This window comes from Episyrphus balteatus, chromosome 1 (assembly GCF_945859705.1).
Source record: "Episyrphus balteatus chromosome 1, idEpiBalt1.1, whole genome shotgun sequence".
In the NCBI taxonomy this organism is placed as follows: Eukaryota; Metazoa; Arthropoda; class Insecta; order Diptera; family Syrphidae; genus Episyrphus; species Episyrphus balteatus.
The window spans coordinates 46,964,323-46,977,346 of NC_079134.1; the positions used below are offsets into that span (position 1 = coordinate 46,964,323).

Below are 13,024 nucleotides of genomic sequence, written 5' to 3' on the forward strand. Positions count from 1 at the left end.
TGATGATTTACAAAAAAAAATTCAATAGATAAAGTATTGTAAAAAATCACTAAAAGTGAATTTAAAAGATTGTGTTATTATTTTATTCATTATTTCGTATTTAAAACACATGCAAAGCAAACGTCAAATCACTCCAATTGTCAAATTCTTCGTGAACAGATTCCAAAATTGCACGAAAAAGGAGTGATTCACTCCCTTATGTCTTCTTCTTCTTCTCCATTATCGACGATAGTCATGATCTCGGATGGGGTCACAACTCTCCCACTCTACTGCTTCACACTACGGCTCCGCATGTGGGGTTCGCTGGGTTGACCTCAGGAAACGTCGGCAGGCTTCTCGATTTCGAATTGTTCCATGTCTAAGGCCAACTGAATGCAGTTGTCGTTGCATTTGTCTTCTCCATGAGTTCTTAGGCCTGCCTCTTCTTCGCGATTGCGTTGGAACGTCGTAAGCGATCGCCTTTTGAACTGGGTTCTCAGGGTTTCGTCTTTGTACATGACAGTACCAGCTTAAACGGTCATGCTGTATTTTTTTCACTCCGGCACGGGTTAGAATTAAGTTAGAGACTTGAAACTTGGAAAATATTTTTTTTAGTTTATTTCCAACCATATAAGATCCTAGGAGCATAGAAATTCTTATTATTTTAAAATAATGAACACCCCATTGTGCACCTTGCAATTCACATCATGAAAAGCCACATTTTCTATTTAAAGCCTGGTACGCTGCTCGCGCTAAATTTTAGCTGAGATAAAATTCCCATACAAGTTATTGATAACTTGTATGGGATCCATTTCATCTCGGCTAAAAATTTTCGATAATTTGTATGGGAGCTAAAATTTAGCGCGAGCAGCGTACCAGACTTAAGCCTGGTACGCTGCTCGCGCTAAATTTTAGCTCCCATACAAATTATCGAAAAATTTTATCTGAGCTAAAATGGATCCCATACAAATTATCGATAACTTGTATGGGAATTTTATCTTGGCTAAAATTTAGCGCGAGCAGCGTACCAGGCTTTACGAAAAAATAGCATAGATTCCGCAGTTTTGGTCAAATTCAATAAAAAAAATACGCCAATTTTTGCTTAAACGTATATTCTTTCAGAATATAACCATACTTTATCTTTTTGTTTGTTTTATTTTGCAAAAAAAAATTGGGTAAAGTTGAAAAAATTGGGAAAAAAATCACTTTTTCAAGATTTGTGGGATAAAAACCTACACTTAATTTGTTTAAACAATAGACTTATATACATCATTCAAAAGGTCTGGAAATCCTCTTTCCAAAAACATATAACATATTGAGAGTTGTTAGAAAAATGACTGAAATATTGATAGATTACATCTTATGGTCTGTAAAAATGGTTTTTTGCAAATAAAAAAAAAAAATGGAGGGTTCCAAAAATATAATAAAAATATTTTTATGCAATATTTGACCATACGAACAGCCTACACTATGTTATTTCTCGGGTGTATTTTCAGTGTCGCACCGTGTTATCGATATAACTTGTATGGGAGTTTTATTTCTGCTAAAATTTAGCTCGATTTCGTACCAGGCTTTAAGTGGGGGAAGTGAAAACTTGAAAACCGCGCACTGAAGCCTGGTACTCTGCTGGATGCGAAAAAAAAATTTGTAAAGGCTTAACTACATTCACCACTTTTTGAAAAAGTACAAAATTGAAAATATTTTTTTTTTCTCTAGCGCCGTTTTTTTGTAAAAAAGAGTTCACAAGTTGTTTTCTAGCCAAAAAAATAAGCTTTCTGCATCATTTGTTTTAATTTTCTATCCCGAAAAAACATATAAAAATGCGTTTGAAAATGTTTACTTTTGTATTTTTTCACTTTTTGAGCCAATGTAGTTAAGGCTTAAAGCAAGAAATAAATGAATTAATATGAAAAAATCGTCAACGCACAGCTCTTGGATTCAAGAAAAATGCACAGGACAGCAAAAAGTAAGTGACAAATGAGTAAAAACTCTCCAATTTTTCGGTAGAGCGAACTGCGTACTGAAAAACGAAAAGCAAAACGAAATTTTCCGTTCAGGATTTCGCTAACGAAATTTTGTATGGAAAATTTCTTTTCGCTTCAGCAGTGTACCAGGCTTTAACTATAGTTCAGCTGATCTGTGGGTTAACCCTCAATTTGTACAACCGGCCCTAAAATGTTCAATACGTCACAGTGATTTTTTAATCGATTGAAAAATCACATGCGGTGGCTACACACTGTTGTGCCGACTCACGTTCCACTTTTACATTTTCTAGGAACAAACGTCAGAAAGAGGAAAAATTCAGAAAATTCAGTTCCCTTCGTGAGAATCTTCCCCCCCCCCCCCCCTTCACTCCTCATCCTTTTTGCCTACAAACTCACTGCTTAGGCGATTGAAAAATGACCGTAAGCCAGGCGCTAAGGTAAATTTTGTTAAAAATCTAGAGCTTTTTACTTTAATTATCTTACTATTCGGATTGAGTAAAAAATACTAGATTCATTTTTCTCCGTGTAGTTTTGGAAAGCTGAAAAATTCTTTTAAATTGATATTTTGATCAAATTGTGAAAATCTAACATTAACGGCCAGACAAATATTTAATCAAAAACTCACTCTTGCGGAATTGGGCCAGAAAACTATGGTATCGCCTTATCATCCCCATAGTAAGTAAGTATAGCCCTGTATAAATATGCATGTTTCTTCACTTCTCTCGTCATCTCTTTCTCGCACTCACAACACTCAACTGAAGTGACGTTTAATACCGCACTAACATTTTCCCCATATGTGTGATAAGGACAAACCCCTTACACATTTCTGTAGTGCAAAAAATAAAATATCCACATTACGTGTCAACTTTTTCGTTCCGCAATTTGGTTGTGTGTGGTGTTGAAGGAGTTGTATATTTTTATTCCTCTCAACTCATAACCAACATTAAATTTTCACATTCATCCAAATCGTATCTAAAAAAAAAACTTCTTCAATTCAATAAAAACCCTTCTACAAAATGCTCCAATGCATTAATCAAACACTTGCCAATTAAAAGTGCACTAAAACTATGCAGCTATAAAAAATAAAGTGGTTCACACTCTCACAGAGCAAAGTCAAAATCACACACTAACTAAATTCAAAAAGGTACAAATATTTATGTAGTTTCTCAATGAAAATAAACATAATGCTTGCCTGGAACTTTAAGTCCTCCTCTTCTTGTACACTGACTAAATCCGCACAAAATGCTATATTAGCTTTGATTCTATTAGTCCAATTGACACGTGCCGCCGAATCTAGCAATCGTCTGCGTGTTGTCTACGCTGTCAATGCTGGTGGCGATAGTCACACTGACAAAAATGGTATCCTCTTTGAACAGGATCCATTGAGAGGCAAAATTGGCACAGAATCTGATTATGGCAAGCAATTGCTTATAATTGGAAGAGTCTCACAACAAGATGAGATTCTTTATCAAACAGAACGCTATCACACTGCCACTTTTGGTTATGACCTCCCAGTCACCGAAGACGGTGAATATGTGCTAATACTAAAATTCTGCGAAGTCTACTTTAATGCACCGAATATGAAAGTATTTGATGTTGTACTTAATGGTGACCACACTGTCATCTCGGATTTAGATATATTCCATCAGGTGGGCAAGGGAACAGCTCACGATGAGTATGTGTTCTTCACTGTGTCGAGAAAGCGACTGTTTGTAAAAGAAGAGGAATCTGAGATCAGAAATGGCCGAATTCGGTTGGAATTTGTCAAAGGGATTAAGGATAATCCTAAGATAAATGCATTTGCCTTGTTGAAAGGCGATGTAGAAAGTATTCCTAGATTACCGCCCATTGTGATGGAGGAGCGTGCTACTCCATTAGAGACTGAGATACCGATTGAGGATCTTGTGGAGAAGCCGGTATTGAAATCGCGCAAAACGAGCGGACCGAAACAGCCGAATCCTTATACAATGGATGATTCGTCAGTAATGCTGCCTGTATTTATTGCAATTGGAGCATTTATTCCTCTGCTATTTTGCCTATGCAAGCTGTGATTTACTTAAGTTTATTTTGTTTTTTCTTTATTTTTTTTTTTTATGAGCAAAGCTATTTTTTTTTAATGTTTGTTTTTTTTTTTTCTTTTTTTAGTTATGTAATTTAATTCAAAAACAAATAGATTTATTATTCTTATTTAATTTCTTTTATAAATAAAAATAGTTTAGATTAATTTAATAAAAACAAAAAAAATGATTATGCAAGAAGAAAAAAAAAATAATGTCAAATAGAAGGCTTACAAAAAGTGGTTGTTCTAACTATAATAATTTATTATGACCAGTTACTGCTATTTATAATTTACAAAACAAAAAAAAAAAATTGATTATTATAAAATAAATAAAACACTGAAAGTTGATGATAAAAAGAAAACTTATGTTATAATTATTTTCTTTTGCCTATAACTATTATTTTATTTGCTACATTAGATATAAAGGAGAGGTCAGTTTTATATAGTAAGTATTATACAAACGATGACCAACTAATGGTCTAATAGCCCAGTCATTTTAGTCATTTTTAAGCCCAATCTGCGGAAAAATTCCTACTGGGCTGAATTTTGGTATATAGCTTAATGACGGCTTTGTTATAAAGATGTGAAAAATCGACATTGATATCGTGTCCGCGTTAAGAGTTATAGGGGTCAAAAGGTCACAATTCACGATTTTCAGCAAAACGGTAAGTCTTATCAAAAAATTTTCAATGCAAGAATTGTAGACCAGATTATTATATATAAAAAGTGTCATGACACTTTTTTTCCTAAGACCCACCGTTTCTTAGGTATAACGATTCAAAAAGTTGAAGTTTAGTTGTAATCGTCATAATCCTATTCCTGAAAAAAAACTCCTAACTGAAAAGTTCCTGAAATTTCATTATTTTTTTAGCTTGAATTTCGTTCCTCAACTGTTAAGAATATGGGGAAACCAAACAAAAATGGAAATTTTCGCCATTTTTCCGATTGGGGCCCTTCTCCCGAAACCATTTCCCTGGGAATTTTTGTTTAGAATATGTCTGAAAATATACAGGGTGTGCAATAGAGAATGGACAACCCTAAAACGGCTTATAGCTACACTTATGATTGTTCTAAAAACAGATAGAAAAAAGTTCTATCGCAACCAGTTCATAAAATATGGACTTTTTTTCGTTCAGTGTATTTTAAATTTTATCATCTTATGTTTTCGTTCACTTCAACCACGAATGAATGAATTTTATTTATTTCTTTTTTTTATAATTTTCTACAATAATTGTATGAGTACATAAATGCTTAAAAAACTGCACAGCTATTGCACATTTTTGTAAAAAAAATTTTGAAATCTGTTTTTTGATGCAAAATGTAAAAAAAGTATTTTATGAAAAATTTTAAACACCTGTGGTATTAAATAAATCTATAGAAACCTAGGTGGCCATCTTTCTTAAAAATATTCTCCTTATACCAGAATATTTTTAAGAAAGTTGGCCACCTAGGTTTCTATAGATTTATTTTATACCACAGGTGTTTAAAATTTTTCATAAAATACTTTTTTTACATTTTGCATCAAAAAATAGATTTAAAAATTTTTTTTACAAAAATGTGCAATAGCTGTGCAGTTTTTTAAGCATTTATGTACTCATACAATTATTGTAGAAAATTATAAAAAAAAAGAAATAAATAAAATTCATTCATTCGTGGTTGTAGTGAACGAAAACATAAGATGATAAAATTTAAAATACACTGAACGAAAAAAAGTCCATATTTTATGAACTGGTTGCGATAGAACTTTTTTCTATCTGTTTTTAGAACAATCATAAGTGTAGCTATAAGCCGTTTTAGGGTTGTCCATTCTCTATTGCACACCCTGTATATTTTCAGACATATTCTAAACAAAAATTCCCAGGGAAATGGTTTCGGGAGAAGGGCCCCAATCGGAAAAATGGCGAAAATTTCCATTTTTGTTTGGTTTCCCCATATTCTTAACAGTTGAGGAACGAAATTCAAGCTAAAAAAATAATGAAATTTCAGGAACTTTTCAGTTAGGAGTTTTTTTTTTCAGGAATAGGATTATGACGATTACAACTAAACTTCAACTTTTTGAATCGTTATACCTAAGAAACGGTGGGTCTTAGGAAAAAAAGTGTCATGACACTTTTTATATATAATAATCTGGTCTACAATTCTTGCATTGAAAATTTTTTGATAAGACTTACCGTTTTGCTGAAAATCGTGAAAAACCAGTTTTTGTGACCTTTTGACCCCTATAACTCTTAACGCGGACACGATATCAATGTCGATTTTTCACATCTTCATAACAAAGCCGTCATTAAGCTGTATACCAAAATTCAGCCCAGTAGGAATTTTTCCGCAGATAAAACCTAAAATTACTGGACTATAAGGAAGGAAGAAATTAAATTTGAAGTACTTTAAAAGGTGCTCTTAAAGAATATTCTAATTTCTAAAATAAGAAAAATACAGGGAAACAAGTTAGTCGTTATGAATCAGAATCCGGTCGTAACGAAATCAAGGAACGAATTCCTCTTCTGAGAAGCAGAATATCATTTTTTTTTTTGCCATAAAACCGTAGTATCAGAAGCTTCTTGATGCTTCCGGTCGTACAGGCGAACACGATATTTCTGTTTTATTCTCATCTGTGTTTAGGTATCCGTGTGAGCGGAATATTTTCCGATTTCATATGAATCATGTTTCTAGGTGTGCGAAAGGTAGAAACTCTCCGATTCGTATGAAATTTAAATAATTTGCTCTTCGACGGATACCTCGACAGCGCCGTCTATGTTTTATGATTCCGGATTCCAAACGAAAAAATAACCGTTTACGAAAATCTTGATATGGATGATGGTAACAGTCTTGCTTGAATGACTGCACTGAAAACAATTGTATTTCAAAATAAACTCCTCTGTTTCGTCATTATTATGGTAAACTTTTTTCTACATCTTTCCTTTATTCATCGTTTATCAAATCATAATTATGAACAGAATGATTTTTTAAAGAGCCGAGAACATTTTCTGAAAAAAGCAGCGAAGTTACAAAGGCAGAGAGTAGTTTTGCTTATAAAGGCAGTGAAATCTAAAAGAGCTCAAGTTGAAAGCACAATGTTGAAAGGAATACTCTAAGGGTGTAATGAGTTTCATTCTCAAGGATAATTTTTGGGTTTGGACAAACAAATTGATTTATTTTTGGTCACCAAACCAAACCAAATGTCTTTTAACTATTGATGACATCTGGCAAAGCAAAGCCTCTAAAAATTAAGAGTTTAAGTTCAGGTGGTCTGCAGACCTTTTATATACCATTGGTATAACAATTGTGTTTCAAACGAAATGAAAACATCACAAAATATATACAGTAAAACCCGTATAAGTGCCTCTCTCTTAAGTGCCTAACCCGCATAAGTGCCTTTGTTTTTTAGAACCAAAATTTTAAGGATTTTTTCATATAAAACTCATCTTTTGAGTACCTTTCGCTTAACTGCCTTTCCCGCTTAACTACCTTCTATTTTAAATACTTATAATTGAATTTACTTGCAGGAAATTCTTTTAAGTACACATTTGAAACAAGTTTCAGCAGTAAAAAAAACTTCATTTGCTAAAGAGCTTTAAGATTCAAAAATTCTACTAAAAGTAGAAACTAAGTAGTTAGTTATTTTAAACTTTCAAAGTTATTTTGTTTGTGAAGATTCTGTTTTTAATAACATTGGTCGGCAACGAAAATAGAGCAGGAAGCAAACCCTACTTTTCTAAAGAATTTTTGTGTGCTGAGTCCGAATCCGAAGTCAAAATTTCACTAGCACGTCACGTTTTCGAAATACTTGAATATAAACAGGTCAAAAACGCGTTTTTTGGGTACATTTGACGTCAAATTACATTACCGTTAAGTTATTTTTTTTTCCAAAACTACTTATGCAATCTCGAAACGCCATATTAAAACGTCCTTAAGTTACTTATTTTTTTTTCAAATTATTTTTTTTTTTCTCGAAGACATTGAAAAAAGAAATTTATGATAAATATCTCCAAAACTTGCTTGTTTTTTTCCAAAGAAATGAATGGTTTTTGAACCAAATTCCAGTTTGCGTCTTCTGTTTTTGACTTAAAAAAGCACCATATTACGGGAAAATATATATATTTTTGACTAAACATCAAAAAGAACTAAATTGAAAATTAGTTTTTGGGAGTTTATAGCGAAAATAGTGAGGAGTGTAGCTCAAAAACTAGACGTGATAGAATAAAACTGTAAACAGTTTTGAATTAAGCACACTAAAGTTAATTAAAATCAACTTACAAAGTTCTTGCTCCCGACTTTTTTTTGTTTTTTGCCAGTGTAATCAAACATGTTTTTTTATATTTTTAAGTAAATATAGAGATAAGTGCCTATGAGCACTTAAGCGGGTTCTTGTAAGTAACTTACCCGCTTTAGTGCCTAACAAAACGGGGCATTTAAGGTGAGGTACTTATCCGGGTTTTACTGTATTTGAAAATTTGTTCTGATCTCTATAACCAGTTCTTGTAAGAGAGTGCCAACGTTTAAGTTTTATAGTGTGATACTTCAAGAAATGTGGTAGAAAGTAGATGGGAATTGAAATGAATTACATTTTGTTTATGGTTCAAAATTATGTTTTTTTTTTTTTTTTGTTAGAGAAAAGTAGAGATCCAATCATCCAATGCACAGGTCGCAGCTTGACTTACGAAATTCTTATTTGTTCCAGAATAGTTGGTTGGAATAGTTTCAATCATTTGTTTTTTACATTTAATTGTCCAGGGGCCTATTTCTCATCAAGCTTAATCAACTACATCAGCTAAAAAAGAGTTAAAAGAGAAATAGGCCCCAGGTCAATTTTCTTGCTCCAAAAGAGTTTTTGGACTTTGGATTTATTTATTTTATTTTTCAAAACTTCAAGTTTGAAAATTATGTTTTCAAAAACTATTGAGGCCACAGCGGAAGGTATATGCATTAGCGATACGGGTACTTGTATGAAAACAATTCCAACCCTGAATATTGATGTTCCAGTTTGGAATTTTTTTCATACAATTACTCCTACCGCTGTTTAATAGGCTTTCTCGTTACTGGTTCTAGGTAATTACGAGTTTAAAAGCCTGGAAGTTTTAATTCGCGGTATTATATAGTTTTCGATTAATACATCTCAAGATAAAATTTGTTAAAACGGTTATGTTTTGAAGACTTTTTTGCTTAATTTCTTGTTTGAATTGAAAACTCTCCAAAAAAAAAGGTCGATTGTAAGTTAAAAAGCTTGTATTTTATGTTCTATTGATCACATTGTCAAGATTGAGTTCTTCAGGATTAGAAAAACGACAAAGCATCAGTTCTTACAGGTGTAAAATAGTATGAATTAAGTCTAACCACATTCACATTGTTCGAGAACTCGAAAAATATACTATACATAGTGCCTCGAATTAAAGCTGCTAGACTTTTGAAGTCGTCATTAGGACGCGTAAACCTATAAAACTGCGTACTCATATTTTGTTTATACCTCCAAAATTAGCTGGTAAGCTCTGCCTACATTCATCAAAACAACTTCATTCAATACATATTTAAATTTAGGAAAAAAATGTCGTTTTTTAACTCCTTGCAAATAAAAACAGTTTCATTACCATAGATTTTGACATCAAGATATTTGTTTGTTATATTTACCTGCACTAATCAACTCCACTATACCGAAACTAAAAAGATATCTAGTTGTGTATCGTTTCTCAAAAGAATGCAAGAACAAAAAAACTCCATTCAATTAAACATCTTGAAAGTTTTTCTTACAAAACAAACAAATATTTTTCAAATTTATTAGAAACAAAATTTCGAATATAAAATCTAACAGTTTTCAGTAATAATTTAAATTAACTAAAAAAAAAATATATAACAAGATAGTATTTTTAGAATATTGCTTTCTTCGCCGCACACGCCGCACTGCAAACCACAATATCAGCATAAATCAAACGATCTCGACTAAACACCAATTGTTTGATATTATCCAAAGTTGCTTCAATAGCTCGCTCCCATACAGGCTCACCATAACATAGTCTTCCACAAAAACACTTGGGACTCTCGCAAATCAAATCAACTAATATCCAAGGAAGTGTCCTCGAACTGATTGGCAGACGAAAATTTGAAACAGCATTTGCCGCCATCAACCATAATGATTGTGGGCTATTTGTAACATTAAGACGACCTTCAACAGTCTTCTCACAAATCGGTTGAAAGTTATTCTCCCAAACATCCAACAACTCTAGTTTAACTTCATCAATTGATGATGGTAATGACTCTAGTTTGTTAGTTGACAAATGCAAATATCGAAGGTTTTTCATTCCCCTGATCCCGAATGGAACCTTTTTTATGGAATTATGACTAAGTTTGAGTGTGACAACATTCTCCAGTTTGATTAACTCAATTGGAAAGTAATCTAACTTATTGTTACTCAAATCAAGTTCACACAAAGTCTTTTTAAGTTCTTTCCCAATCAACCAGCGAAAATTTGTATCTTCGCCCAATGCATTATTTGAAAGATCCAATTCGATCAATCGTAATCTTCCAAATTCATTGGGAATCTTTGAAATACTATTGTCATTCAGTTTCAAAGTAGTCAAGTTTGTAAGGCTACAAATTTCAAAAGTAACCTTATGCAAACCAATTCCATTGACTGTAAGTTGTTTAAGTGATCTGGGAAATCCTTTTAAAGGATATTCCGCACGTTTTGTCACAACAATCTTTGTAATTGGTTGTGATTTGACAGGAATAGCTGTAGCAGCTGCCAAATTGCTTTTCAAATTCATTGAGGACTTCCCCTGAAGTCCTAATTTGAGTGTTTGCAAAAATGATTTCAGTTGAATTGGATCGCATTTAATCATTAAATTTTCAGGTGGAGTTTTAAATGATATTGTTGCTTTACCATCATTTATAAATTTTGTAAACATATTCTCAATATTATCAGAGATTTTATAACGAACTCCGTTTCGATTTTGTGGAGTAAAATGAATTAATTCTAGAGTAGATTTGTTGTCTTGTTTTGTTGTTGGATGAAAACCAATTGCTACAGTGGCTTTAGCTGTTTTTGGTTTATTGGAATTTGTTTGACGATTAAATATTTGTGTTTCGCATAGAATTTTCATTTTGTTTCGATTTCATTTAAGTTTTAATTTGGGTTTTTATTAAAATATCTACTCTTTTTGTTTTGATTAAAGTTTATTTTGTTTTTTATTCGACACAAACAAAAATGGGAAATGTTATTTTTGACGTTTAGAATGGGTGCATTCAACACTATTCTAAAATAGTAAAATGACAGAATTCAGAGAAGATAATGGATGCGTTCAATTATTGAGCGCTTTGAGAAAACTAAACCAAAAGTCTAGTACGCAGCATTGTATATATACTTCTATAGTACTATCATGAAGTCGAATTTAGTATTAGTTCATGTCGCCACTTTTTTGAGGTGGCGCTCAGTGTGTTTTTTTCATACAAATTCTGATTTTTGAAGTCACCACTAGAGTTCCTAAGATCGTTTTACTTCATGATAGTACTATGGAAATATATATACAATGGTACGCAGTACCCACGTTCTGTAACTTAGTCGAGAACTTCTCGCATCGAAAAATTGTGAAACAAAAATTCCAACCGTTTCTCTATCTGGAAAAATAGACTGTATCTGTATCTCGATGTGAAAAGCTACCCTGGAGATTTCATATTCCAGTTCAATAGTGGAAACCAAATGTCAAAAAATTTCTGTTAAAATTTCAAAAATATTAATTTTTAAAACATTTGGCTGTGTTAAATAAATTAACAATTAAATAAATATAAAACAGTGATAAAAAAATGTATCATATGGTAATATACGATGAGTACAATCGACGAAACGCTATGCGAATCGAGCGCCGGCGTCTTCGTGATGCTCAAGATCCGTTCGAAATGCCGGATGAGCAATTTCGTGCGGTTTATCGATTTACTCGGGAGTGTGCCTTTAAACTAATAGAAGAAATGAGCCCTCATATGGCAAAAGGGCAGAGAAAAACTTTTGTGCCTATCCCTTTAAGGGTTTGCACCGCCCTCCATTTCTTTGCAACGGGCTCGTTTCAAAGAGATGTAGGGCAAGATTTTACAGCTGCTCTTAGCCGAACGATGGTATCACGGTCAGTAAAAGAGGTGTCCACCGTTCTACAAAATAAATTGATGCCAAAGTGGATCCAGTTTCCAACTGAAGAAGAATACGAAGCCATTAAATTAAGGTAAATATTGCATATGAATAAAAACCATACTTAGCAGATTTTGTTTTAGGTTTTTTGAAGAAACTGGATTTCCAGGAGTCATCGGTGCGGTGGATTGCACCCACATCCGAATCAAAAGGCCGGATGCCGAAATTGAATGTGCTTACCTCAACCGGAAAAGTTATCATTCAAAAAACGTTCAGTTGGTAAGTTTTATTAATGTAATTAAAAAATCAAATACATTTTCCAACGCCTCTGCTTAAAGGTATAACTACATACCCTACTTTTTAAATAGAATTATTTTATATTACATATCTTGAAACTTGTATATTTATTGTATATTTTATTTTTTTTTCACGTGCGTTTTTTAATCGATAACTCTTGAAAGCCTTTAGAACATTTTATGGAATCTTTTATACTCCATTCAGGAAAAAAAAAGTGTTATTAGGATTAGCAAGGAGTTAATCCCACATTAGCCCTGTTCTATTGGAGGTGGTAGTTTACTCATGAGTAGAAATCCAGTACAACAACTACACATCCCTCTATTTCCTCGAGCAGATCATGTGTTGATTGTATGTAGTACTAGATCTACTCATGAGTAAACTACCACCTCCAATAGAACAGGGCTAATGTGGGATTAACTCCTTGCTAATCCTAATAACACTTTTTTTTCCTGTTCGGAACAAATTAATTAATAAATCAACTTTTTGTAACAAATCATTGTTTTGCTTTTCAATGATTTCAATTTTTTTTTCCATGTTGTCGATTTTTGTATGTATTTGTTTGATGTCTTTTACCAATGCACCATGCATCTCCTTTGC

At 32.8% G+C, this 13,024-nt stretch overlaps 3 protein-coding genes across 3 annotated transcripts; 2 read left to right on the top strand and 1 right to left on the bottom strand.

Moving 5' to 3' along the window:
* Window positions 1-2,794: 2,794 nt before the first annotated feature.
* Window positions 2,795-4,091, top strand: LOC129906746 (malectin). Its single transcript, XM_055982642.1, has one exon. It carries the CDS (start codon window positions 3,134-3,136, stop codon window positions 4,013-4,015), a length of 882 nt encoding a protein of 293 aa, XP_055838617.1. The 5' UTR covers window positions 2,795-3,133; the 3' UTR covers window positions 4,016-4,091.
* Window positions 4,092-9,739: 5,648 nt separating this feature from the next.
* LOC129921395 (leucine-rich repeat protein 1) lies at window positions 9,740-11,232 on the bottom strand. Its single transcript, XM_056003201.1, has one exon. The coding sequence runs from the start codon at window positions 11,112-11,114 to the stop codon at window positions 9,882-9,884; it is 1,233 nt and encodes a 410-aa protein (XP_055859176.1). The 5' UTR covers window positions 11,115-11,232; the 3' UTR covers window positions 9,740-9,881.
* A 582-nt stretch (window positions 11,233-11,814) lies between these two features.
* On the top strand, window positions 11,815-12,360 carry LOC129920068 (uncharacterized). Its single transcript, XM_056001275.1, has 2 exons — window positions 11,815-12,224; window positions 12,300-12,360. The coding sequence occupies exons 1-2, from the start codon at window positions 11,815-11,817 to the stop codon at window positions 12,358-12,360; spliced, it is 471 nt and encodes a 156-aa protein (XP_055857250.1).
* The last annotated feature ends 664 nt before the right edge of the window (window positions 12,361-13,024 follow it).

Coding starts and splice junctions, on each gene's coding strand:
- LOC129906746 (XM_055982642.1), top strand. CDS start 3,134: ATGAAAATAAACATAATGCTTGCCTGGAACTTTAAGTCCTCCTCTTCT.
- LOC129920068 (XM_056001275.1), top strand. CDS start 11,815: ATGTATCATATGGTAATATACGATGAGTACAATCGACGAAACGCTATG. Junction 12,225..12,299: donor TACGAAGCCATTAAATTAAG/GTAAATATTGCA, acceptor CTGGATTTCCAG/GAGTCATCGGTGCGGTGGAT.
- LOC129921395 (XM_056003201.1), bottom strand. CDS start 11,114: ATGAAAATTCTATGCGAAACACAAATATTTAATCGTCAAACAAATTCC.